The sequence below is a fragment of the Myotis daubentonii genome, chromosome 15 (assembly GCF_963259705.1).
Source record: "Myotis daubentonii chromosome 15, mMyoDau2.1, whole genome shotgun sequence".
In the NCBI taxonomy this organism is placed as follows: domain Eukaryota; kingdom Metazoa; phylum Chordata; class Mammalia; order Chiroptera; family Vespertilionidae; genus Myotis; species Myotis daubentonii.
Window position 1 is genome coordinate 5088249 of NC_081854.1, and position 26985 is coordinate 5115233.

Genomic DNA, 26985 nt, shown 5'->3' on the forward strand with positions numbered 1-26985 from the left:
TGCATGCATACAAGTCCTTCGGTTGATCTCTTACTCCCCCCTCCCACCCCCAAACCCTCCCCGGTATTCCCACTGTAGTTTGACAGTCTGTTCAATGCTGCTCTGCCTCTGTATCTATTTTTGTTCATCAGTTTATAATGGTCTTTATTATCCATGAGTGAGTGAGATCATGTGGTATTTTTTCTTTCATTGACTGGCTTATTTCACTTAGCATAATGCTCTCCAGTTACATCCATGCTGTTGCAAATGGTAAGAGTTCCTTCTTTTTTTACAGCAGCATAGTATTCCATTGTGTAGATGTACCACAGTTTTCTAATCCATTCATCTGCTGATGGGGGCTTAGGCTGTTTCCAGATCTTAGCTATGGTGAATTGTGCTGCTATGAACATAGGGGTGCATATATCCTTTCTGATTGGTGTTTCTGGTTTCTTGGGATATATTCCTAGAAGTGGGATCACTGGATCAAATGGGAGTTCCATTTTTAGTTTTTTGAGGAAACTCCATACTGTCTTCCATAGTGGCTGCACCAGTCTGCATTCCCACCAGCAGTGCATGAGTGTTCCCTTTTCTCAGCGTCCTCTCCAGCACTTGTCGTAGTTGATGATAGCCATTCTGACAGGTATGAGATGATACCGCATTGTCGTTCTGATTTGCATCTCTTGGATGATTAGTGACTTTGAGCATGTTTTCATATGTCTCTTGGCTTTCTGAATGTCCTCTTTTAAAAAGTGTCTATTTAGGGCCTTTGCCCATTTTTTGATTGGATTGTTTATCTTCCTTTTTTCAAGTTGTATGAGTTCCCTATAAATGTTGGAGATTAAAGGTTTATCTTTTCTATTCAAACAAAAAACAAAGTTATTTTACAGTCTAAAAATAACAGAGTTGACATACAATAAGAGACTGTCTAAGAATAACAGAGTAGTTCAAAGAGCAGTTTTTTCAAAGGAGCGACCACTATGCTTCAATTTGACCCATGCTGGCAACAATGAACAAGAAGCAAAATAACAACAGATTAATGCCCAGGAGAATGGCAGTTTAGCACCTTCTTTATACATTAGACTCAAAGGAGAGGCCATATGGGGGTTAAATGAAATTCACTGGTGATAAATTAGGGGAGGGCTGAGGAGGGAAATCTGACAGATTGGACAAAAAAAAAAAAATAGACACAGACTTTTTTTGTAAAAGGTTATTGATTAGTTAACAGTTAATATTTAACTTAGACAATAGGCAGGCTCAATAAGGTAAAAATTGACCTTTGCAACAAAACAAAACAAAACACAAAAACAAGGCTAGGACATAACTACCCCCAAGACAAGCTTTTACTTACTAAGTTTTAATTTCAAACCATCCTATATGGTTACCTTTGGCCTCTGAGTTTGTAAGATTGACCATGCCATGCCAGGCTCCCTGAGCTTGCTAGGTTTACTATGAGCCATCATTTTTGTCCATACTGCGGAGTTAAAAACTATGGGTTCAAGAGAAAATTCAATGAGTGGTTGAGTTCCTCCAGGACCCATTGCTAACATTCTCCTTAACACGATGCCCCCAGTATTGTTGGTGTCCCTTTACCTGAACTCCTAGAAGTATTCACTCTTTATGTTAATAAAGTCTTAGGCCCTAGCCAGTTCAGATCAGGGTATAGAGAGCAAAGCCTTGCAGACCAAAAGCTACCAGGTGCGATTCCAGTCAAGGGCACATGCCTGGGTTCTGGGCTCCATGCCCAGTTGGAGCTGTTCAGGAGGCAGCCAATGAATGATTCTCATCATTGGTGTTTCTACCTCCCTCTACAGCTCCCTCCTCTCTGAAATCAATAAAATATATATTTTAAAAGAGATAAATAACTTAAGTTTTAGGTTCTAAAAGTGGTTGAGGTATTTGTAAGGACAAAAAAAAAAAGATCTTTTTTTTTTTGGCTGTGACCTTCCACTATTTATGAGATGCACCTGCTAATTAAACCCCAAGATTGTTGGCTCCTTTAATTCAAACAGCTCCTCTGTTCAAACTGCAGAACAAGATAAGCTACTTTCAAGGCTGCATTCTTGCCACCCATTCTCCCTGCTATTATCACACCTCAGGGATAATTTGTACCAAGGAATCTCTAGTTAATAGAAAGTTTCCTTCCCTCCGCCCATTCAAACCACCCTCTTTTGAACTCTTCATAACTTTTGTTGTACTATTTTATAGGGTTGGGGAAAATACTGATAACGCACCTCCCCTATACATCTGCCAGACTATCTCCTGGAAAGCAAACTAACTAAATTTTAAAGAAAGACCCTCATATAAACTTCAGCATGGCTCAAGGCCTCTGCATTGCTTGTCCTTACCAAAAGGCACTGCTGGAAAGCAGAAGCCACCCTTTCTTCCCTGCCCTGTACTGACTAGCAATACTTGGTCCTTTCCAATCTTGGAAAGTGAAATAAACTTTCTCTCTGCATGTCTTCTCTTTGCTGTGAATTCTTACACAGCTCACATCACTTGACAAACCCTAATAGTATTCCTTTATTCTAAGGAGTTAAGTGGGTAAAAATGAGAAAAATGACATTGTAGAATCAAAATATTTCCTTCCTCTTTTCTAGGTTCTTTGGTTGCCCTAATAATTAAATTGGTGAAATATAGATTAACGGGGCAAAAACCACCAAACCAAAAAGTTATTAACATGTATACCTCCATATACATGGAAACAACTCAGAAAAAGAGTAACTAGCCCAAATAGCAAACACCTTCACCTGAAAGACCACCTTCACCGTCAAAAAATGTTGTGGATAGCCCTAACCAGTTTGGCTCAATGGATAGAGCGTCGGCCTGCAGACTCAAGGGTCCCAGGTTCGATTCCGGTCAAGGGCATGTACCTTGGCTGCGGGCACATACCCAGCAGGGAGTGTGCAGGAGGCATCTGATCGATGTTTCTCTCTCATCAATGTTTCTAACTCTCTATCCCTCTTCCTTCCTCTCAGTAAAAAATATCAATAAAATATATAGTAAAAAGAATGTTGTGGACAGTCAGTTAGGGTAGATTGTCAGGAAAAGCACAGTAAGGACCTCAGCTGTGGCCCAGTGTGCTGTGCACTGCGGTGAGGGGTTGTATTCAAAAGGACTCTGTTCCAACCCAATGACCCAGGGTGTAGACACAGGAGGCTGGGAAGAAGGAAGGGGGTCCAGAACATGATCCGGGCTGCAGGGAAAGCATGGTGAGAGCCATTGTCTCATTCAGCCCGTAGGGATATACAGGAGAATCACACAGCAGTGGGTCCTATGCATGAATAAGAGGTGAGCACCCGCCGAAACCGGTTTGGCTCAGTGGATAGAGCATCGGCCTGCGGACTCAAGGGTCCCGGGTTCGATTCCGGTCAAGGGCATGTACCTGGGTTGCGGGCACATCCCCAGTGGGAGATGTGCAGGAGGCAGCTAATCGATGTTTCTCTCTCATTGATATTTCTGGCTCTCTCTCTCTCTCCCTTCCTCTCTGTAAAAAATCAATAAAATATATTTAAAAAAAAAAAAAAAAAAGAGGTGAGTACCCATCCAATGAGACCAGGATCATGTAGGACTCCAGCATCACTTCCGCATATTAGGCCCCAGAATTCATGTCCAGTTGTATCCACTCCTGCAGGGTGAATGTCAGTGCCACACAGGAACATCATTTGCAGGGTCAAGCTGAGGCAACAAATTCATCACAGTGGATGGGATCAGAGCATGACACCCAACATGTGGGCACAGTTGCAGAGGCTCAGCCAAAATATCCGAGGTCACCTGTGGGTCAAACTCTGTGCTGGGATCAAAAAGGAGGCAGACAAACGCAGCTCATTACGAAAGAAGATTCCCCTGGAGAAACCACTGCAGCTGAGAAATGATGGTGTTCCCCTCAACAGAGGGAGGCCAAAGGTAAGTGCTCTGAAAGGTGAAGGGAATGGGAGGAAAAGCATAACTGCAACCATGGAAACAGGAGCTGCAGCTGAGCCACCCTGGTCCTCAGACTGTACCTGCTCCAGTGAGGGCTGCTCATCAGGGGTAGAGAATGTTTCTGGCACTAGAGAAAACAATGGGTTAAAATCCAGCCCCTTGAATCTAACACTTGTCTGTGGTGTAAAATTGGGGAGCTGACTTCATTTCTCTGATACTGAATTTTACCAGCGATTTGATATGAGTTTCCACTTGTCCAGGTTGTTGTGAGAATTAAAAGAGAAAATGCTTGAAAATCTAACCCTGGAATCCTGGCAACAAGTACTCAGCTTGTTACTTTTATTGATCTTGGAAGGCCAAAGTAAGTGCCATCAATCATCTGCATGTCACATTCAGCCACCTGAGATTCAGGGAGCAGTAGTGAGTCTGCTGGAGATTCAAATATATTGGCAGCATCCCTTGAAAACAAGAAAAATTTTCACGCTGCTTGAAGATATACTCAAGGTTGTCACAGTTACCCCCTCTGTACCTCAAAGCTTCCATATTCATAGGAGGACTAGAGAGTCCACAGTGTTTCCAAGGAAAATACAGGCAGCAATGTAAATTGCGCAAAAATTTGCTAAGTTAATTTCTACACCATACTGTTCCGTCAAGGGCAACGATTGTTTGAGGCCCCATAAAAGTTTTTCACCTCAGCATGTTTGGAGAGCTGAGATCTCCTTATAAGCTAACACACAGTAAATATTATATCCAAAATTAAAGAAGACTTAGGAAAAAGCCTTCATTATTTTACAAACCGAAGAGACCTGAGAGTGGCAGTTCTTCCATTGATGACTTCGGCACTCAATAAACTCATCACTGGCATCTAGGAAATGTGTCTCTAAAAACAGCAGTTCCTCTGCAATATATATATATTTTTAAAATATATTTTATTGATTTTTTACAGAGAGGAAGGGAGAGAGGTAGAGAGTTAGAAACATCGATGAGAGAGAAACATCGATCAGCTGCCTCCTGCACATCTCCTACTGGGGATGTGCCCGCAACCCAGGTACATGCCCTTGACCGGAATCGAACCTGGGACCTTTCAGTCCGCAAGCTGATGCTCTATCCACTGAGCCAAACCGGTTTCAGCATCCTCTGCAATATTATGTTTCCTGGGGCCAACACTAATCAGTCCTATGTGGCAACTAATAACAGAGAAAAGAATTAAGAACTAAGGGCTCAGATCTTCGTCATTTTCTCCAACAAATTAGACAACAGAGTTACCTTCCCTGGGCACAAGAGGATGGTGACTGATTCCATCTGTAGGATCATATAGGTGGCATAGATGAAATACCTTTAGTAACAGAAATATGCATTGACATAGATCTGGAAACACATCTAAGTATTTCAGAAAGTGATACATAGATACATATGGTACCAAAATAAAAACAAAAACAAAAAAACCCACAGAAACACTTATGGGGAATTTACATAATGTAGGTATTTAAATGTATGAGATTCAATTCAGACAAATGAGACTTCACAAATCCTATATAATAAAAGCCTTGGTGGTGTCATGCCCTCGTGCGACGTTGTCACAAGATGGCTGCCACAAGATGACTGCACACACAATGGAGGCAGGGCCCGGTGCCCACTCCGTGTGGAGAGGCCTGGGGGTCCTGCGGCTCTGTGAAGCGTGGAGGAGGCTGGTCCCGGCGTCTCCGCTGCCTCTCATGAAGGAGGCGGGTCCCAGCAGAAGTGGCAGGTTGCAACAGGGGAGGGCAGTTGTTGGCAATCAGGCTGGCCTGGGAGGGCAATTGTGAGCAATCAGGCCAGCAGGGGATGGCAGTTGGGTGCAATCAGGCCGGCAGGGGAGTGGTTAGGGGGCAATCTGGCTGGAAAGCAGAAGCGGTTAGGGGCAATCGGACAGACAGCAGGCGAGCTGTTAGGAGCCAGCTGTTCCAGATTGTGAGAGAAATGTCTGACTGCCAGGTCCATAAACCGGTAGTCGGACATCCCCTGAGGGGTGCCAGATTGGAGAGGGTGCAGGCCAGGTTGAGGGACAACCCCTTTCCCCATGCACGATTTTGTGCACCAGGCCTCTAGTTTTCTTATGCTATTGTTAAGTGATAACTAAGAAAACACATTTCTTACACATCTAAGACAAGTCTCACATGTGAACTCATATCTGCAGAGCGAATTTAGAAATTTGGCTGAGAGATATCTCATGTTAATTGCACTCATAAAGTCTTTATCCAGTGTGAACTCGTTGATGATATTGGAGACTATAGTTCCTTGCAAACGATTTCCCACATTCACAGCATTTATAAGGCTTTTCTCCTGTATGAAGTCTCTGATGACGATGAAGAGCAGTGCTCCAGGTAAAAGATTTTCCACATTCACTGCATTCATAACACTTTTGTCTAGTGTGAATTTTCTGATGACAGTGAAGGCCAGTGCTAGTGGTAAAAGATTTCCCACATTCACTGCACTCATAAGGCCTTTCTCCAGTGTGCAATCTCTGATGACCTTGAAGGGCACTGCTGGTGGATAAAGTTTTCCCACATTCACTGCATTTATAAGAGTTTGCTCCAGTGTGAACTCGCTGATGACGAGAAAGGAGAGTGCTATAAATAAAAGCTTTCCCACATTTAGTGCATTTATAAGGCTTTTCTCCAGTGTGAATTCTGTGATGAAGACGAAGGTCACTACTCCTGGGGAAAGATTTCCCACATTCACTGCACTCATAAGGCCTTTCTCCAGTGTGCAATCTCAGGTGATCTCGAAGGGCAGTGCTCCTGGTAAAAGATTTCCCACAATCACTGCATTTATAAGGCTTTTCTCCGGTATGAACTCTCTGATGACAATGAAGGTCATCGCTAGTGGGAAAAGATTTTTCACATTCCCTGCATTTATAAGGCTTTTCTCCAGTGTGAATTCTCTGATGATGTTGATGAAGGTGACCTGTCGTGATAAAATTTTTCCCACATTCATTACATTTGTAAGGCTTTTCTCCGGTATGAATTCTCTGATGACAGCGAAGGGTACTGCTCCAGGAAAAAGATTTCCCACATTCATGGCACTCATAAGGCCTTTCTCCAGTGTGCAATCTCTGATGAACTTGAAGGGCAGTGCTCCTGGTAAAAGATTTCCCACATTCACTGCATTTATAAGGCTTTTCTCCAGTGTGAACTCTCTGGTGAAGACGAAGGTCAATGCTCCTGCTAAAAGATTTTCCACATTCATTGCATTTATAAGGCTTTTCTCCAGTGTGGATGAGTAGGTTGGGCATTATCCCATGCACCAAAGAGTTGATTACATTCTTGCTCTGGAAAAATGCTGGGTTTGCAGGTTCTATCCCTGGTAGGGGGTATACAGGAGGCAGGCAATCAATGTTTTGCTCTCATTACATGTTCCTCACTATCCCCCTCCCTATTTTTATAAAAATCAATTTCAGAATCTTAAAAACCAAAAAGGAGCATAGTTCAAATTAGCTAGAAGCTTTTATTAAAAAGAAAAGAAAAAAAGGTATTACCCCTGACAGTGTGAACCACAAGTTATCATATGAGATGTTGGCAGATGACATGACTCTACTTCGAGAAAAACGTTAAGATCCCACTATGAGCTTCTGAAATTAAAAACAAATTCAGAGCCCTGGCCAGGTGGCTCGCTCTATGAAAGTGTGGTCCCAATATCCTGAGGTTGTGGGTTTGATCTCCCTTCAGGACACACCCAGAGGACAGCCAATGAATACATAGATCAGTGGAATAGAGATTAATGTTCACCTCTATATTTCTGTCTATCTCTGTCACACTTCATTTCTCTAAATTAAAAAAAAAAATTTTAAAGACAAAATTAATTTGGAAAGCTTACAGGATGTAAAAGTCAAAACATAAACATCAGTTTCATATCTACACATTAACAATAAATTCTTCGATAGAGAAATGAAGAAAGTAGTCAAGTTTGCAATAGAATCAATAATAAACTACTCGGGAATAAATTCCACCAAAATGGTGAAAGGTCTGTACATTGAACTCAAGACAGTGATGAAAAAATGGAAGAAAACACAAACAAATGGAAAGACATCTGTGCTTTAGGATTTCAAATTTAATACCTTTATAACGTCTATACTACCCAAAGCAATCTACAGATTAAATGCAATCCCAATGATAATGTCAATGGTATTTTACAAAGAAATAAAAACAGAATCTTGAAATGTATGGAATCAAAAGACCTGGAAGAGCAAAAGCAAACTTGAGCAAGAACAAACCAGGTGGCATCAAACTTCCTGACTTCAATCTATTACAAAGCCAAAGCAACCAGTGTGCTACTGCAATAAACACAGAAACACAGACCAATAGAACAGAACAGAAGACCGAAATAAACCCAGGCACATACAGTCAAGTATCCTTTGACAAAAACCACAAGACACACAAGAAAGAAAGGAGTTTTTTCACTGAATGGTGCTGGTAAAAGTGCATATTCACAGGCAAAACAACAAAACTGGCACCACTGAAAAAAAATAAACTCAAACTGCATAAAATAATTAAATGACAATCCCAAAACTTAAAACTACTTCAAAACAACCTACAGAAAAAGCTTTGGACATGATTTTCTGAATGTGACAACCACCACCAGGCAAAGAGGGAAAACTAAACAGTCTAAACAACAACAAATGAAAAAGCGTCTTCACATCACAACAGCAATTAATAAAATGATATTAAAAGGCAATCTAGCCCTAACCAGTTTGGCTCAGTGGATAGAGCATCGGCCTGCGGACTGAAGGGTCCCAGGTTCGATTCTGGTCAAGGGGATGTACCTTGGTTGGGGGCACATTCCCAGTAGGGGGTGTGCAGGAGGCAGCTGATGGATGTTTCTCTCTCATGGATGTTTCTAACTCTCTATCCCTCTCCCTTCCTCTCTGTAAAAAATCAATAATCAATAAAATATATTAAAAAAAATAAAAGGCAATCTAGCCCTGGCTGGTTTGGTTCAGTGGATAGAGCATCGGCATGTGGACCAAAGGGTCCTGGATTCAATTCCGGTCAAGGGCATGTACCTTGGTTGCAGGCACATTCCCAGTAGGGGGTGTGAAGGAGGCAGCTGATGGATGTTTCTCTCTCATTGATGTTTCTAACTCTCTTTCCCTATCCCTTCCTCTCTGTAAAAATTAATAGAAGTATATTTTAAAAAAAGGTAATCTACAGGACGGTAGAAAATACTTGCAAGTCATATGAACACATTGCTTGGAGATGTTGTGGATTCAGTCATATCTCCACAAAAAAGTGAATATTGAGATACAGAAAGAAATTCTCACAAGTACTTGGAGTTCCAATTAAATAATAAAGACAAGGTAACACTATACTGCAGGCTAATAAAAACACGACTACTCTGTGTGAAAACTACTTTATCAGTACAGAGTAACAAGCTCAGGGAAATTCAGAGACCTAAAGTGACCACAAAGGATGGTCTGAAATTAAAACTTTCTAACTAAAAGTAGTTAATGAAAGCCAAAACCAGTTTGGTTCAGTGGATAGAGCGTCAGCCTGCGGACTGAAAGGTCCCAGGTTCGATTCCGGTCAAGGGCATGTGCCTGGGTTGCGGGCACATCCCCAGTAGGAGATGTACAGGAGGCAGCTGATCGATGTTTCTCTCTCATCAATGTTTCTAACTCTCTATCTCTCTCCCTTCCTCTCTGTAAAAAATCAATAAAATATATATTTTAAAAAAGTAGTTAATGACAGATAGACATGTCCTCAGCTGGAATATTCAACAATAAAAGCGAATCTTTACCTTAACTGAGCCTATCATCTTTTGCATTTATGATAACATCCCTTTGGAATGTCAGAGTAACTGCCCTTTTTGGGATTCCTCAGGGCACAACCAAATGCACCATAGCAAAGACTACAAATACTCTCATTGCTATTTTCATCATATTAATATTGATTATTATTGAATATCCTGTACCCAACTATGTAAAAGATTTATCATTTTACTTTTTATCCAATTCCAGAAGCAGCCCCGCTTTGCTCTCTTCTGCCTCCTTAATCTATCACCAATGAATTTCATGTAACCCAGCTATGCCTGCTCTTTTGATTGTAATGTACCAAATAAGGTGCAAAACTGCCATTCTCTGGAGCATTATATCAATGCCTTGAGATTTTGCTTCCAAGCAACTGTTGAAAGTTTGGCTAAATAAACTCACAAAAATTATTTCCAGGTTTGAATATTTCTTATATTCATGCTGGTCAACAGCATCTGAGCCTGCTGGAAAGATAGCCACACTAAACTTCCTGAATGCAGGATTGCCAAAAACATTAAATTTGTAAAAACAAAAATACTACCAAGCCCAGCTGTGGTGGCTCAGTGAATTGAGTGTCATCCCATGGACCAAGAGGTCCCAGGTCCATGGACCAAGATGTCCCAGGTTCGATTCCCAGTCAGGGCACATGCCTGGGTTACTGGCTCCATCCCCAGTAGGGCGTGTGCAGGAGGCAGGCAGACAATGATTTTCTCTCATTATTGATGTTTCTATCTCTCTTTCCCTCTCCCTTCTTCTCTGAAGTAAAAAAAATATATTAAAACCAAAACAAAAACCCCTCAAAATATCTGCAAAGCACAATTAAGTACATGCAAAAAGAAGAGTAGCTGTATGTAATAAAAATTTAATATGTAAAATATAGAAGGTATTCAACACACCCATTAACCAAAAAATATGGTTAAAAAATAGGCTAGAAAAATTAAATACAAAGAGAGAATCTTAAAGGTAGCAAGAGAAAAGAAAACTGTTACCTACAAAGGAGTTCCCATAAGGCTGACACCTGATTTCCCATCAGAAACTCTACAGGCCAGAAGGGAATGGCATGAAGTACTCAGGTAATGGAAAGCAAGGATCTGCGACCAAGATTACTATATCCAGCAAGGTTATCATTCAAAATAGACGGTCAAATAAAGAGCTTCCCAGACAAAAAAGGCTCAAGGAGTTCATCACCACCAAGCCAGCATTACAAGAGATGCTAAAGGGATTGCTGAGAAGAAGAAACAGAGAGAGAAACCTAGCCATATAGAATTAAAATGGCTATAAATAAGTATCTCTCAATAATAACTCTAAATGTAAATGGTTTAATGCTCCAATAAAAAGGTGTAGGGTAGCTGAATGGATACAAAAACATGACCCAACTTTATGCTGTCTACAAGAGACCCACCTCAAAACAAAAGACACACACAGGATGAAAAGTGAAGAGATGGGAAATAATTTTCCATGCAAAAGGAAAACAACAAAAAAAGCTGGAGTACCAATACTCATATCCAACAAAATAGACTTTAAAAGCATCATGTTAAAAGAAATAAGCTAGTTGGAGAAAGATAAATATCATATGATCTCACTCATTTTTGGAATATAATGAACATCATAAACTGATGAACAAAAGTAGAGTTAGAGGGTAAAAAATATTCAACAATATAATAGAAGTAATCCAATTATTTGCAGATTTTTAGTATTTCCTACAACTTTTGTGATACAATTTTGGTAATATTATTATAATTATTCTTGAATTATAATTACTATATATATGGTCATTTTTCTTGAATAATTGATGTTTATTGCATGTAACATTATTATATTTAAAATCATTTTTCTTGAAATAAAATTAAAAAAACTGAAAGTAAATAAAAAATAGGCTAGCCTGGCCGGCATGGCAGAGTAGTTGAGAGTCAATCTATGAACCAGGGGGTCAGGATTCGATTCCTGAATAGGGCACATGCCCGGGTTGCGGGTTTGATCCCCAGCAGGGGGCGTGCAGGAAGCAGTCGATCAATGATTCTCTCTCATCATGGATGTTTCTTTCCCTTCCTCTCTGAAATCAATAAAAATATATTTTTAAAAAATAGGCTAAAGATGTAGAGGCATTTTTCCTAATAATATGCACAGATGGCCAACAGGAATATAGAGAGTGCGTTTCCTCACTAATCAAGGTGGAATCCATTGGGCAACCTGCCACAATACCAACCACAAATCCCTGCCAAGAAGTTCAGTACAGGAGGTATTGTGATTGCAGAAAAATTCAAGGCCAAAGCAAAGAAACCAGACCTACCAAGAACAGCAAGGGCCCAAAAAACTGGAAAGACAAGCAGTGAGGACAGAGCACACGCTGTGTAAAGGGGCATGAAGATATGTAAAGCCAAGTCCAGGTCACTGGTGAGAGTGAGGGTCTTACCCAGGGAGGATAGAAGTTCAAAGTTCTCCCGCATCACATTCAGGTACAGCTGTCTCTGACCCTCATCAAGGAGGCGCCATTCCTCCCTGGAGAAGTACAGGGCAATGTCCTCAAAGGTCACGCCAACCTGTCAGAATGGAGACAATTGATTATTCAGGATTTTTTTTTTTTTTTTTGTACGTTCGTTGTAATTCCAATTTGGTCCTCGGAGTGTGTCTGTGTAGCATCCACTTACTCTGCAGCCAATTTTAAACTCCCAGAATTGAAACCAAAACTGTCTTTCTGAGCACCCACAATCCTACTCCTTACGCATCTTCCCCACCCTCAACCTCCTCCAGGGCACCCAGTTAGTGTGGACACCAGGCCCTAAGGCCAGTGCAGGCTGCTTTCACATCACGGTCCTATTAGTCACTGTTACTGCCCTCAGCAAGAGCAGAGGGTTTGGGGCCTGGGAGTGCATGCATCTCAGCTCTGGGCCTTGCCTGCAGGGCCCCACCCCGGTCCCCCAGACCAAGCCTCCAAGACAAAGCCAAACCGGGGCTTATGCTTCACCCTTAAGTCCCCACACCAGGTCCCCGGGACCATCAGCTCACACTTCCTCCAGATGTGCACACCGCTGTGTAATGTCTACCTCCTTAAAATCTTCAGACACCACGTTCACTCCCTCAGCTCTGTCCCCTTCCTACTCCATCCCAGTAGATCAACCATGAACTTGGCATATGGTATCCGAGAGTGACTGTACCATAGTCCAGCCGGTTCTAGGACCACCCCAGGCCCCTGATGGACCCACAGCCGGGAAAGCCCCGAATGAGTCTGTGCCGTCCTCCCTGCAGCCTCTGCTCTTTCCGTCAATACTCACAGCCACATCCTCAGGGACCTTCAGATGCAAGTCACCCCCGTCCTCTCTGCCCTGCACCTGCTGTGTCCTCAGAAGCCACCACACTCCTCTCTCCCCTCCACCTTCCTCACGGTCCTCCGCGCGGGACTGAGCTGCAGGACGGGACTGAGCTGTTGGGTGTGAGGAGGCGGGGAGGGCCCGCGGGACGCGCACTCACCTCAGCCCCGCGCCTCGGGGCGGGCGCCGCCATCGGACTTTGTGTGCGGAGCGGGGCGGGAGCGGCGGGAGCAGAGGCCGCGGCGGGAAGGGCGGTCCCTCTCCGGGCCCTGGAGCGGGTCACCCGGGCGGGGACATCGAGCTTCACTCCCGCGCGTGGGCTGTGAGCGCCACGACTCTCCTGCCTTCTCTGTCGGGCCATCTCCACCGGGACCCAGCGATCTGGAAGCCCCGCAACAACAGCTGCGGATGTTCGGATGGAGTCAAAAGGCAGGCGTTGAGGATGCAGGAAGTCCCGCCCCTCGAAACACCTTTTCTGACCCTTCACTGGCTAGGCTGTTGGTATTCCACACATGGTGTTCTGGGTAATGTAGTCATTGAGTCCAAGTAAGTGATCAGGGTTTTTTTTTTCTTTTCTCCCCCCCCCCCCCCCCCCATCACTCCTGCAGAAAACACGGAGATCGCCACTGGAGGGGCTATGAAATGTCACGTCCTCATGAGAGAGACATCTTGAAAATGGCTACAGAAAGCTGTCATCTCTTCTTGGTGAAGGGACTTGAGTTCATGTTGATTAAGAGAGATTATCTGGCCTGGCCATTGTCACTGAATGGTTTAGTGTTGACCAGTGAACTAGGAGGTCATGGTTCAATTACCTGTCAGGGTACATGCCCATTTCAGGCTTGATCCCCAGTAGGGGGCGTGCAGGCATCAGAGGATCAATGATTCTCTCTCATCATTGATGTTTCTCTGTCTCTCCCTCTCCCTTCTCTCTTCCTCTCTCTGAAATCAATTTTTTTTAAAACCATCTTTAAAAGCACACACACACACACATTATCTGTGATCCAAATATAGCAGTCATAATTAAAGCAGCATGGAGGAGTCTGAAAAATTTTAACACATAGATGACCTACTTACACCATAGTATATGTATTTGACAAATATAACACAAGAATGTAGGCCCAGACTTTGAAATGGAAAAGATGGAACTCTGTTGTTTCATTATAATTTTAACGTCAAAATAAATAAATTTTGGAAAAAGTGGGAGAATTTGTGAACAAAAAAGGGCCACATATTAAACCTGACAGGCTCCGTGGAGGCCTGATTAGCAGCCTTACCAACTCAGAAACCACACAGGAGAGTCTGAAATTTGGGCCTTGCCTGCAGGGCCCGACTCGAGTCTCCCAGACTCTCCTCAGAAACCACACAGGAGAGTCTTTCTAACTAAAAGCAATTCATAGTGAGTCATCACATCCTTTTTTTTTTTTTTTTTTTTTTTTTTTTTTTTTTTTTTTTTTTTTTTTTTTTTTTTTTTTTGAACTACAATTTCCATTTATTTCCCCCCAGAGAACTTTCTTCACTCTTTGAAGACTCAGCTCCTTACATGGGCTTTGGTGGAGGTCGTGGAGCAGCACCCGCAGGTCTAAATCGGGGTGGGGGTGTTCGGTCCTTCCGGGCTTCACGAGACCGATTCCTGACCACCTTGCTGTGAATGGCACAGCTCACACAGTAATGCAGCTTCACATACAGCTTGGGAAGCACATAGGCGTCGAAGACACTCGCTTCGGAGATGTCCCGAACGGCTGCGGCCTCCACTATGTTTCGGATGACAAACTTCTTAATGGCCTTGTCCTTGGGCACGCACCGGGCGCAGTTGGTGCAACGAATAGGCTGCACATGGCCTCGGCCTTTTTTGGCACGACCGTTATTCCTCCTTTTCTTGGTCATCTTGGAAACGACGACCCGAGAGAGCAGTCATCACATCCTTGAGTAGTATTTTTCCCTAACAAACTTCAATCTTTATCTTAACTGGGCCTATTTCTAATCTATTTACATCTTGGATAATGAACCTGATAACTTGCTTTTGGAATAACAAATAATTCCCTCCCCTCTCCCCCCATCTCCTCAAAGCACAAGCACTGCAACAGTTTCCCCCTCATTGTTATTGTCATCATGTTAATTGCTGACTGTTAACTATCCTGTACCTACTAGGGGCAAAAACATAATACTGGGGACTAGCTATGGTTATAGGAAATATTAATCACCCTCTGTTAATCCTGTTTGCCTCTTTCTGGTTAAAGAAAGGACATTCTAACCTGGCTGAGAGTTTTACATTCCTAGGACCTGGGAGTCAACCTTAGAAAGTGGTCCAATTGATTTCAGAGAGGAAGGTAGAGGGAGAGACAGAAACATCAATGATGAGAGAGAATCATTGATTAGCTGCCCCTTGCACACCGCACACTAGTGATTCCCTCACATGTGCTCTGCCAGGGAATTGAATCCTGAGCCACGCCTGCCAGGCATCCTTATGTGACCTTTGTCCTATCCCATGTAAGCAGCTGGCGTATGTGGGTGGCAGAGCAGATTTTTGTGGATGACCTGCTGCCCTCCCATATTGCCGGCAGTACTGGAATAAATATTCATATAGGATTCAACCCAGTCTATGCTCAATTGGCTCAAGTAGTGACAGGCTGACCGGACCCATTGGTTGTCCAGTTTCATACCCACCTATGGAAAAGAATCATGTGTCTATCATTTTAATTTTTGTCCAGTTCTAGAGGTCACTCCTCCCTTTGTTATATTGTAAATCAGAAGACGCCTTAATCAATAAGCCAAATTCATCTGGAGTCCTATTCATTACCGCTAGCAGTAGCGGGCCCAGAGGAACTCTTGCTTCTCAAATTCCCAATGTGGTGGAAGTCTTGTTAATTTATATGCACAGTGAGAAAAACCTGAAGTCATTTTCAAGGTCCACCGTTTCTTACTTCTTTTCAGTCAGGTCAAGTTTCTAAGTTTTCTAAATCTCTGTTTTCCGGCTAATGAAAATAAAATCGGATTCCACCAAGTCTCCTATCTACCTGCTCCAGGACTTCTGTGAGGATCAAATGAGATGAGGCAAGAGAAAACGCTTCACAGACATTTGGTTAAAGTGTGAAATGTTTTCACCTGGCTATCAAGCAAGTCGTGTTCCTGGACTGAAGAAACTGCAAGGAGGCTAGTCGCGAGGGAGAGGAAGCCGGGTGTTGCTACGTGATGTCATTACCCAGATGGTCAGACACTTAGCATATTAGCCTTTTATATATAGACTAGAGGTTCTGTGCATGAGATTCTCACTGTGCAGAATACAGTGGGGACTTGACTTACGAGTGTCCCGACTAACAAGTTTTTTGAGATACCAGCTGTCCCTCGCCCGATTTTTTGCTTTGAGTTGACAGAGTAATTTGAGTTAACAAGCTCCTTAACGAGCTCGGTCTCAGAACGAATTAAACTCGCAAGTCAAGGCCCCACTGTATAGTCAAACACTGCTGCAGTGAAATATTTTACCCTTTGTTCTGCCTGCGTGATCTATAATAATAACCTGGTTCATGTTGATATTTACTGCTGTGTTGCCGACAATTACCTGAAAGAGAAGTTGGGGTACTTCACTGGGCTGGACAAAGTTTAGCTACATCAGAAGCAAGTCTAATTAAGCAAGTTTATTCTATATCTATAAAAGGCTAAGTTGACTCCCGCATGCACGATGCATATAAAGCTCTCGCTGTCTCCAATCGCACGTGTTTCCATCTGTCATTGTCGATCATGAATTTGGTTGACAGCAATAAAGAACATGCTTTTGGTCACTACTCAAGTGGAATCCATTAGCCTCCCTGCCATGCAACCATCCACAAACCCTTCCCTATGAGTTCACTACAGCAGGTGTTGTGACTAAAGGTATAGAAGGGAGCAGTGCAAACAAACCAACCCTCCCCAGGACAGCAACTACCCAGAAAACTTGAAAAATCATGCAATGTATACCGTCCACAGCTGAGGACAGAGCACCCCCTAGAGGTGAGGGGACCTGGGGGAATGCAAAGCCAAGTCCCAGCAACCAGCCAGAGTGAGGGTCTTACCCAGCAAGGATATAAGTTCCAAGTTCTCCAGCATCACATTCACGTACAGCTGTCTCTGACCCTCATCAAGGAGGCTCCATTCCTCCCTGGAGAAGTACAGGGCAATGTCCTCAAAGGTCATGCCTACTGGTCAGAATGGAGACAATTGAAACCAGAGCTGTCTTTCTGAGAAGCTAAGATCCTGCTCCTTACACCTCTTCCCCACCCTCAACCTCCTCCAGGTCACCCCAGTTTAGTGTGGACACCAGGCCCTAATGCCACTGCTGGTTCCTCTCTCATCACAGTCCCATTAGTCACTGTAATTGCCCTCAACACAACAGATGGGATGGGAAGGGCGACAGCAGAGAAACACCATCTAAGCTCTGGGCGATGCCTGCAGGGCCCCAGCCTTCCTGCGAAGCAATACCACTGCAGTCTCCCAGATCATGTCTCCAGGACAAAGCCGAACATAAGCTTATGCTTCACCCTTTAGTCCCAACACCAGCCCTAGCTGGTTTGCCTCAGTGGATAGAGTGTTGTCCTACGGTCTGAAGGTTCCAGGTTTCCAGTCTAATGAAGCGCACAGGACGGGTTGGGGACTCCATCCCCAGTAGGGGACGTGCTGGAGGCAGCCGATGGATGATTCTCTCTCATTGATGTTTCCATCTAAACTTTACTTAAAGTTTATTAAGTTTATTTTAGGGAATGTTGTGGAGTGAAAGGAGATGTAGTGTCAAGGATTGAGAAAGGTATGTTGAGATGGTCTGGAGATATAGAGAGGATGAACGAAAGGAGATAGACGAAACAAGTATACAAGACGAGTGTGGGAGAGTTGGAAGGGGTTGACCTCAGGGAACGTACCTCAATCAAATTGAGGACATTTTTAGCAAAGGCCAGCTTAGGAGTACCCTAATTAAGTTAATAACAATGTACCTACCTATATAGTTTAAGTTTAAAAAATTTGGCTTTCTCTCAAAAGAAATTTCAATTGTTGTACTGTTGATATTTGCTCTGTTGACGAATGAGTTTGCCGACAACTGGTATAATAGAGAGTATAAAGGAAAAAGAAAGTAAATTGACAAACGAAAGGGTTTGTGTAAGTTGCAGAGGATGTAAACAATTAACTTGAGGAAATAAAAATAGTGAGAAAGGCCGAAACCGGTTTGGCTCAGTGGATAGAGCATCGGCCTGCGGACTGAAGGGTCCCAGGTTCGATTCCGGTCAAGGGCATGTACCTGGGTTGCGGGCATATCCCCAGTAGGAGATGTGCAGGAGGCAGCTGATCGATGTTTCTCTCTCATCGATGTTTCTAACTATCTCTCTCCCTTCCTCTCTGTAAAAAATCAATAAAATATATTAAAAAAAATAGTGAGAAAGGATATAAAGAAAGGAATACAATAGGAAGGAAGATATGGGAGTAGAAACACTTAAGAGTAATTGTAAAAGTTGTAAGAATGTTTGTGAAGTGAGCCCAGGCCTGTGTGGCTCAGTCGTTTGGAGAATCATCCTGTGCACCGAAGGGCCATGGGTTTGAGTCCCAGTTAGGGCATATACCCAGGTTCAATCCCAGTTGGGGCATGTACGGGAAGCAACTGATCGATGTTTCTCTCTCACATGCATCTCTCTCTTAAAAAAAAAAAAAGGAATAAAACATAGCCTTAAAAAAAAATGTTTGTGAAGTAATAAAAGGGTTCTGAAGAGAATCTTAAAAGAAAATTATAAGTAAATAACAAATTTTATAGAGCACCTGAATTAACTTAAAAAGTAATCATATTATTTTAAATCTTAGCACACATAAACTTATGTGAATAAAGGGTCAAATTTCTTATATGTAAATAGAGGATTAAGGTTTTCTTAAAGTTTTCTTTCCCAGGCCTGTGCAAAGTAATTAGGGAGGTGACTCAACTGTGAACCCAGCAAGCAGAACCAATAAGCAGTATCAGACCAACCCACCAGAAATCAAAACATCATCTCATCGCCTGATGACTAATTACAATAGCTGACATCTAAGGACCCCCGGGCCTGCATGTAGCTACATTCCTCACCCTGGTCTCTTCCCCTTTATAATCCTGTCCACTACACCTTGTTAGAAGGCAGGATTTAATGCTTGTAAGCACCCTGTCTTCTTAATGGGACTAACCATTGGTGTCATTATAATTCTTTGTTTTTCTTATAGTCTACAAAATCAGAACTTGAGAAGTAAACGTGCTTTCAGGACGCTGACATTCAAAGCAGAATGTTCGCTGCTTCACTCTGTCTAGTACATCCAGCAAAACAAAATAGGGGGACATACGGGGAAGCAAGTCAGTGTATGTGAGAGCACCTGGTGTTTACAAGATCTTTATGCTTAGTCTTTAGATGTCCTTGCTTAAAGGACACTGCAGATGCATGTGTCTTCTCAAGGATGCTTACCCTGCTGATAATATCTAACAGTTTTAGCTCAAGCTGTGGTTACAATAAAAGCCTAAGGAGGCAGGCGAACAGGGCTCTTTGGTTCCTATAACCAGGCAGTCCCTTAGCCCTCTCTTTCACAGAAACGTGGGTCAAAGTAATGATTCATCCATCACTCAGGGTCTGTGGGTCAGTCCTGGCATTGTTAAGTAAACTTGGAAAATCTTCATTTCTGTAGTTGTGGATGTTTCCAACAGCTCGATATTAGTTTAGACTTGCCAGGTTTTTGTGAGAATTAAAAATGAAAATGCTCAAAAAGCAAACCCTGGTACAGGCAAGTACTATTTGTCACTTTTTTGATCCTCAGAGTCCTAGGGAAGTCCCGTTAACACCTTCAAGCCACATTTTAGACAACTGAAGTGCAAGGAGCTGTAGTGAGTCTCCTGGAGATTCCAGGTTGGAGACCCAACATGGAGACCTCAGGGCTCACAGTACTGCCTCCCTGCAGGTGAATCAAAGGGATCAGAAAGGCCCAAGTTCTTTCTCAAAAGCCCTTAAAAACAATGTTGACTCTTGGCATTGGGAAGTGAATGTTTCCTGTCCTGAGAATGTTTCTAAAGGTTGCTCTTCTGCCGAAACCGGTTTGGCTCAGTGGATAGAGCGTCGGCCTGCGGACTGAAAGGTCCCAGGTTCGATTCCGGTCAAGGGCATGTACCTTGGTTGCGGGCACATCCCCAGTGGGGAGTGTGCAGGAGGCAGCTGGTCGATGTTTCTAACTCTCTATCTCTCTCCTTTCCTCTCTGTAAAAACTCAATAAAACATATTTAAAAAAAAAAAAAAAAAAAAAAAAAAGGTTGCTCTTCTGAAGGTGATGGAGAATGTTAGTAGTGCGGGTTAAAATTAAAAGTGTTCATTGCATTGTGCATAGCATTTAAAACCTAAAAAATTCCCAGCTGGTGTTGCTCAGTGGTTAAGCATAGATGCATGCACAAAAAGTCCCGTCCCCCCGCCCCCCTATTCTATTTTTCATCAGGGCACATGCCTGGGCTGTGGGGTCCATTCCTGGAGCAGAGTGCAGGAGGTAGCCCATCAATGATTCTCTCTCAACATTAATGTTTCTATCTTTCTCTCACTCTCCTTTTCTTTCTGAAATCAATAAAAAATATCTTAAAAACTCTCTAAAAATTTATTTTTTAAACATATAAAATATTAAAACACATAATCCCAATACAAAGAAATTTTATTTCCACAATAAAAAAAGGCACAAAAGGCCGTAACCGGTTTGGCTCAGTGGATAGAGCGTCGGCCTGCGGACTGAAAGGTCCCAGGTTCGATTCCGGTCAAGGGCATGTACCTTGGTTGCGGGCACATCCCCAGTAGGGAGTGTGCAGGATGCAGATGATCAATGTTTCTCTCTCATTGATGTTTCTAGCTCTCTCCCTTCCTCTGTAAAAAAAATCAATAAAATATATTTTTTAAAAAAGGCACAAAAGGAGTGAAATTCCAACATTCATCTTTGTTATTCCATTGTCTTTTTGTTAAAGAAAATTGCAAAAACTCATATCACAAATATACATCTGAGAAAAGATCCACCATAAATACCTAGAAATAATACAACCAAACAGTAAGGTAGCATGAAAAACTTACGGGAAAAAAATGTTTAAATAAAAAATGTTTGACCAAACAAAATATTCTCTAGGATGTGGAGAATGTAAATCCCACACACATTGCTTGAAAATTGCAAAAAAATACAATCAGTTTGGGTTTGCTTTTTATTTTTGAAGAATATTTTACTAATTTTTAGAGAGAGAAGGGACAGGGAGAGAAACATTGATGGGAGAGAGTCATATCAGCCAACCGCCTCCTGCACACCCACTTCTGTGGATCTATCTAGCCCACAACTAAGGCACATATCCCCACTGGCAATCAAGTCCACAACCCTGTGCTGCACGAGATGATGCCCAAGCACTGAGCCACACTGGCCCTGGTGGTACATTCAATTCAGATCACAATTTGCTAATCTTGGTAAATTTAAACATTCATCTAGCCCAAAACTCAGATTATGCATTGAATTTTTTTTTAATTCCTCATTAGTTAAGGTATTACAAATGTGTCCTCATCCCCCCCCATTAATCCCCCCCGCCCCCCCACTCAGGCTCTCATCCCCCTGTTGTCCATGTCTATTCGTTTGGCTTATATGCGTACATACAAGTCCTTTGGTTGATCTCTTCCCCTTACCCCCACCCTCCCCTACATTCCTTCTGGGGATTGATAGTCAGATCGCTGTTTCTCTGTCTTTGGATCTGTCCCTGTTCATCAGTCTATGTTGTTCTCTATATTCCACAAATGAGTGAGATCATGTGGTATTTATCTTTCTCTGACTAGCTTATTTCACTTAGCATAATGCTCTCCAGTTCCATCCATGCTGTTGCAAAAGGCAAGAGTTCCTTCTTTTTTACCGCAGCACAGTATTCCATTGTGTAGCATTGAATTTTTGACAAAGGTAAATAATACTTATATCCATATAAAGAATTATACACAAATGTTTGTACCAGATTTATTAGAAATAACCAAATATTTATTAAAATGGACAACTTATGAAAAAAAATGGACGACTTATGGTGATATATCAATGATAAGAATATCTATCAGAAAAAAACATGAGTTACTTATAATCTTAACTAAATCTCCAAGTATTTATGAAACATAAATTAAAGCACAAAAATGCTTAGAAAAACCAAAGTTTTGTATTAAAATGGAATGTAAATCCATGGTTACTGGGAAAGCTGTGAAGAACAAGGACACATTAAAAAAGGTCAGAAAGCAATTACACAGTGACAGATATGGTCAGTATTATGAGTATAACGATTGTTACAGTTTCATGCACCTGTCAAGATGTATGAAACTCTATACTTAACACATGTAATTTACTCATTATAGCTTTTCAAAAATGTTTCTAGATAAAACAAATGTATGTTCATCTATTTTAGAACAACAGGTTTGGCAAGTCTATATTTAATCTCCATACTTATGCCTTCTGGGCGAGAGTCTCATGTCAGTGACATAAAATGTAACAAACAATGAAGAACTTTCACCCAAACCCACTGGAATGCTGGCTGGGTCACAAAAGCCACATCCCTGGACGAAAGACAGTCTTTGTCTTCATCTTGTTTTGCTGCCAGTGCACCAATGGCTCTTATGGGAACATCTGAGAAGCTACAGGAAGCCACAAAAGCTACTGATTATATTCAATGACAATGACTGCTCCACAGAAGATAAACATGCCTGGATTCGCTCAGATATGTGTACAAACAGTTCTTGTAGTCTTTTTTAAAAAAAAAAAAGCCCGGATGCACGTTTAGGTGAGGACCATTCCATCTAATGGGCTGCAGTCTTGTTCAACAACAATTAGGTCTGTGTTTCTGCAGTGAAATGGTTTCCCCTACTTGCAATGGTCCGCAAACCAGTGACCATCACCCATGAAATTGTAGGCATTAGGGCACATGGCCCTCTGCAAGACCTGCGCAAGTGATTCCCTTCAAATGTATTGTCATCCCTTGAAGAGTAGAAATAAATTCATGCTACAAGACCTACTTGAGGCTGTCACAGCTACCCCCTCTTTGGAGTGATCTCTGAGTCTCAAAGCATCCCGAACATCACATGAGGACTAGAGAGTCCACAGTGTTTCCTAGGAAAACATGGGCAGCAATGTAAATTTGGCAAAAACTGCTAAGATAATTTCTGCACCATAATGTTTCCCCAAGGGCAAAAATATTTCAGACCCCATAAACGTTTTTCACCTCATCATGCTTGGAAAGCACAGATCTCGTTATAAACTAACCCATATAGTAAACAGCACACCCAAGATTAAAGAAGTCTTAGGAAAAAGGCTTCATTACTTTACAAACCAGAGACATGAATCCGGCAGTTCTTCCATTGATGACTTAGGCACTCAATAAAGTCATCACTAGCATCTAGAGAAAGTGTGTCCCTGAAAATGGCAGTCTCTCTGCAACATTATGTTTACTGGCGCCAATAGTAATCAGTCCTATGTGGCAGCTCATGACAGGGAAACAAGAACCAAGGGCTCAGGTATTCCTCATTTTCTTCAACAAATTAGACAACAGAGTTAGCTTCCCTGGGCACATGAGGATGGTGATTGATGCCATCTGCAGGGACCTTATAGGTAGTTCAGGTGAAATACCTTCAGCAACAGAAATATGCAGTGACATAGACCTGGCAACACATCTCTGTATGTTAGAAAGTGCAACATAGACTCATATGATACCAACATAAACAAACATAACAACAAAGTCACTTGAGGGGACTTTTCATAATGTAGGTGATTAAGTGTATGAGATACAATTCAGACCAATGAGACTTCACAAACTTTCTTATACTATTGCTAAGATGGAACTAAGAAACATTTCCCACACATCTAAGATATTTCTCACATTTGGTCACTTTTGTGCATAGCCAATTAAAAAATTTGGCTGAGATATCTCACATTAACTGGACTAATAATGGATTTCTCCGGTGTGAAATCTCTGATGATATAGGAGATGATCGCTCCTGGTAAGAGATTTCTCACACTCATTGCAGTTATAAGGCTTTTCTCCTGTGTGAGCTCTGATGACAAAGCAGGTATCTGCTAGTGGTAAAAGATTTCCCACATTTCCCACACTCATAAGGCCTTTCTCCAGTGTGAACTCTCTGATGAAGATGAAGATCACTGCTCCTGGTAAAAGATTTCCCACATTCACTGCACTTGTACTGACTTTCTCTGGTGTGAAATCTCTGGTGACACTGAAGTCTATCAATCCTCATAAAAGATTTCCCACATTCACTGCATTTATAAGGCTTTTCTCCTGTGTGAATTCTCTGATGCCGATGAAGGGTAGTGCTAGTGGTAAAAGATTTCCCACATTCACTGCATTTATAAGGCTTTTCTCCTGTGTGAATTCTCTGATGACAATAAAGGGCAGTGCTCCTGGTAAAAGACTTCCCACATTCACTGCACTCATAAGGACTTTCTCCAGTGTGAAATCTCTGGTGACAATGAAGTCTGTCAATCCTCGTAAAAGATTTCCCACATTCACTGCATTTATAAGGCTTTTCTCCTGTGTGAACTCTTTGATGACGATGAAGTTCACTGCTAGTTGTAAAAGATTTCCCACATTCACTGCATGTATAAGGCCTTTCTCCAGTGTGAAAACTTTGATGGTAATGGAGGCCACTGCTATTGATAAAAGATTTCCCACATTCACTGCACTCAAAAGGACTTTCTCCAGTGTGAAGTCTCTGGTGACAATGAAGGCTATCAATTCTCTTAAAAGATTTCCCACATTCACTGCATTTGTGTGTCTTTTCTCCTGTGTGAACTCTCTGATGACGATGAAGGGCAGTGCTACTGGTAAAAGAATTCCCACACTCACTGCACTCATAAGGCCTTTCTCCAGTGTGAAATCTCTGATGACAATGAAGGCTATGCATCGTCGTAAAAGATTTCCAACATTCACTGCATTTGTAAGGCTTTTCTCCATGTTCATAATGAAAGCTAGAAAATTTGGTAAAGTAATCCCCACATTTACAGCACAGAAAACACTGACTTCCAGCATGGACACACTTGTCCTGAATAAACGTGTGATTGCAGCCAATGACTTTGTTATATTTTTTTCTCCTTTGAAACTTCACCCCACATTTCAACATATCTTCTGGCCTATTGCTAGTCTCAGCAGCCTTTAGGTGGAGATGTCCTGACTTAGTAAGGACACCCTGCCCCACCTCCCCACAGGTGACATGATTCTGGGACACCTGGAAATTGCAGCTGTTTGCAAGTGAGATCCTGTCCACATCTCTAATGAAAGTCTTCTCTCTCACATGCTGCTGGTGAAATTTTGTACTGAAATAAAATGCTTGTGCACACGCCCCACACTTCAACAGTATCTGTCTGTGTTGCTCAGTCAAGTGGAAAATCTTTCCCAAGACTAGCCCACATCTCTCACAGGGGTGGCTCTCCTCAGAAGTCAAGGCTAACTTGGGAATACTTGCCTGTGACACTCTTACAGAAACCTTCTGTTCAGTGGGTGCCTCCACATCCTCTGTTCCACAGCAGCAACCTGAGCAAAAGGAAACGTTGGTGAAGTACATGTTGATCTTCTGAAAACTGAATATCTTCAACACAGATGTTTATCTGTCATGATTAGCCTTGATTCCATAGAAAGATTTTCAAGACAAATGAGTTAGATTCTGAGAAAATGGCTGTTATACATTTCTTGGCCCCAAAGGTCAGTCAATGGTGAAAATCTCACCAAGGGAGGTACAGAGCACAGGATGGGACACAAAGAAGAGAGGAAGGGTCTGCTAGTTGTTCCTCCAGAAATGGCTTCCTTTAGGACCTTTCATGCTGGTGAACTGAGTCTGTGTATAATAATTCCAATGTGCTCAAACCCATAAAAATCAATTGTCTTAGAGCGCATGATGTTCTACCTCAATACAGTAATAGGTGTGCACTCTAAGGCTCTTCAGGCATGGACCAACGGTGGAGGGCACTAAAGAGAGACCAGTGAAAGAGGTAGAGGTGAAAAGTTTAGAGAGGTTAGGTTATCCATGGACTGGGAATCCAAGGAGAATGAGCACTGATCACTATTAAAACTGAGTCGTTGGCAAAGTGTCAACAAGAAGCAAGAACAAGTAGAATTGGGTGAAGAATGAGCAATGGTACAAAACACTGTAGAACCAAATGGGCTCCTTGTTATGAATGTAACAAAGTCCAGGTGATTTTTTTTTTGTTTTTTTTAAAAAATATATTTTATTGACCCTTCTACAGAGGAAGGGAGAGGGATAGAGAGCCAAAAACATCGATGAGAGAGAAACATCGACCAGCTGCCTCCTGCACCCCCCGCACTGGGGATGTGCCCGCAACCAAGGCACATGCCCTTGACCGCAGTTGAACCTGGGACCCTTCAGTCCACAGGCCGATGCTCCATCCACTGAGCCAAACTGGCCAGAGCAGCCCAGGTGTTTTATTACAGCCCTTTATTCAGGCAAAACCACCTGTGTTTACATTGTTTCATTCATAAAGTCATGTTTCTACTGTGATGCAGAAATGATTCTCCCATTTAATTTCCAGTTGATCCATTACACGGCATAAATGATAGAAATCACAAAAGAAACATTGAAAAGATGGTCAGCACTGTGGTACAACAACAAGCACAGATGAGATCACAGGCAAAAGACCTATGAGAGTAACATCAGAAAGATGGCAGAATCAGAGATATGAGAATCTTTCCCCATCCCAGAGTAAGTAGACAGGTATGCATGAATAAAAAACCCCCACAGGAAATGAGAATGAGAGTACAATGAAGACAAACAGTATTACAGAACACCAAATAAGGACAACTGCATAGAAAGGATGACAGGAAAGACTGGGTGAACAAATATATTTGAAGACAGCTACAGTCAAAAACAAGGGTCAGTTACCTCCAGCAGCCACTGTGCTTCTGCTATCCTTGACCATAGTGGCCTGTTATTCAAAAAATACTGGAATTTAATATATATATTAAATTATATATTA

General features: G+C 42.3%; 3 protein-coding genes across 7 annotated transcripts in view; all 3 read right to left on the bottom strand.

The window, feature by feature from the left end:
* LOC132216087 (zinc finger protein 883-like) overlaps window positions 1-26985 on the bottom strand; it is a 141961-nt gene that overhangs the window by 57816 nt on the left and 57160 nt on the right. The window contains exons 3-4 of one of the 3 annotated variants that reach the window (XR_009448701.1): window positions 23325-25528; window positions 3516-4706 (exon numbers count right to left, since the gene is read on the bottom strand). Coding sequence is in view for 2 of the 3 variants with exons in the window: in XM_059665170.1 (XP_059521153.1) it covers window positions 24012-25528 (1517 nt within the window). In the remaining variant the exon portion in view is untranslated. Of the gene's footprint in view, window positions 1-3515; window positions 4707-22748; window positions 25529-26985 lie in introns of those variants that run through there. The other 2 variants (XM_059665171.1, XM_059665170.1) reach the window with 2 other exon arrangements.
* LOC132216123 (zinc finger protein 595-like) lies at window positions 4849-13934 on the bottom strand. Of its 3 annotated transcripts, none has more exons than XM_059665225.1 (3): window positions 13154-13922; window positions 12099-12225; window positions 4849-7242 (listed from the first exon to the last, which is right to left on the bottom strand). In XM_059665225.1, exons 1-3 carry the CDS (start codon window positions 13352-13354, stop codon window positions 6134-6136), a joined length of 1437 nt encoding a protein of 478 aa, XP_059521208.1. In that variant the 5' UTR covers window positions 13355-13922; the 3' UTR covers window positions 4849-6133. The 3 variants fall into 3 exon arrangements, with proteins under 3 accessions (XP_059521208.1, XP_059521209.1, XP_059521210.1); XM_059665226.1 differs by having other exon boundaries at window positions 4850-7705; window positions 13154-13589; XM_059665227.1 differs by having other exon boundaries at window positions 7175-7705; window positions 13154-13934.
* On the bottom strand, window positions 14521-14903 carry LOC132216150 (small ribosomal subunit protein eS26). The gene has a single exon (XM_059665262.1). It carries the CDS (start codon window positions 14875-14877, stop codon window positions 14530-14532), a length of 348 nt encoding a protein of 115 aa, XP_059521245.1. The 5' UTR covers window positions 14878-14903; the 3' UTR covers window positions 14521-14529.

Excerpts from the sequence above, each read along its gene's own strand:
- LOC132216123 (XM_059665225.1), bottom strand. The coding sequence starts at position 13,354 with ATGGCCCGACAGAGAAGGCAGGAGAGTCGTGGCGCTCACAGCCCACGC. Across the intron at positions 12,226-13,153 it reads CCCCGAGGCGCGGGGCTGAG|GTTGGCGTGACCTTTGAGGA; the intron begins GTGAGTGCGCGT and ends CCATTCTGACAG. Across the intron at positions 7,243-12,098 it reads TGAACTTCTATCCTCCCTGG|GGATAGAACCTGCAAACCCA; the intron begins GTAAGACCCTCA and ends ACCCCCTACCAG.
- LOC132216150 (XM_059665262.1), bottom strand. The coding sequence starts at position 14,877 with ATGACCAAGAAAAGGAGGAATAACGGTCGTGCCAAAAAAGGCCGAGGC.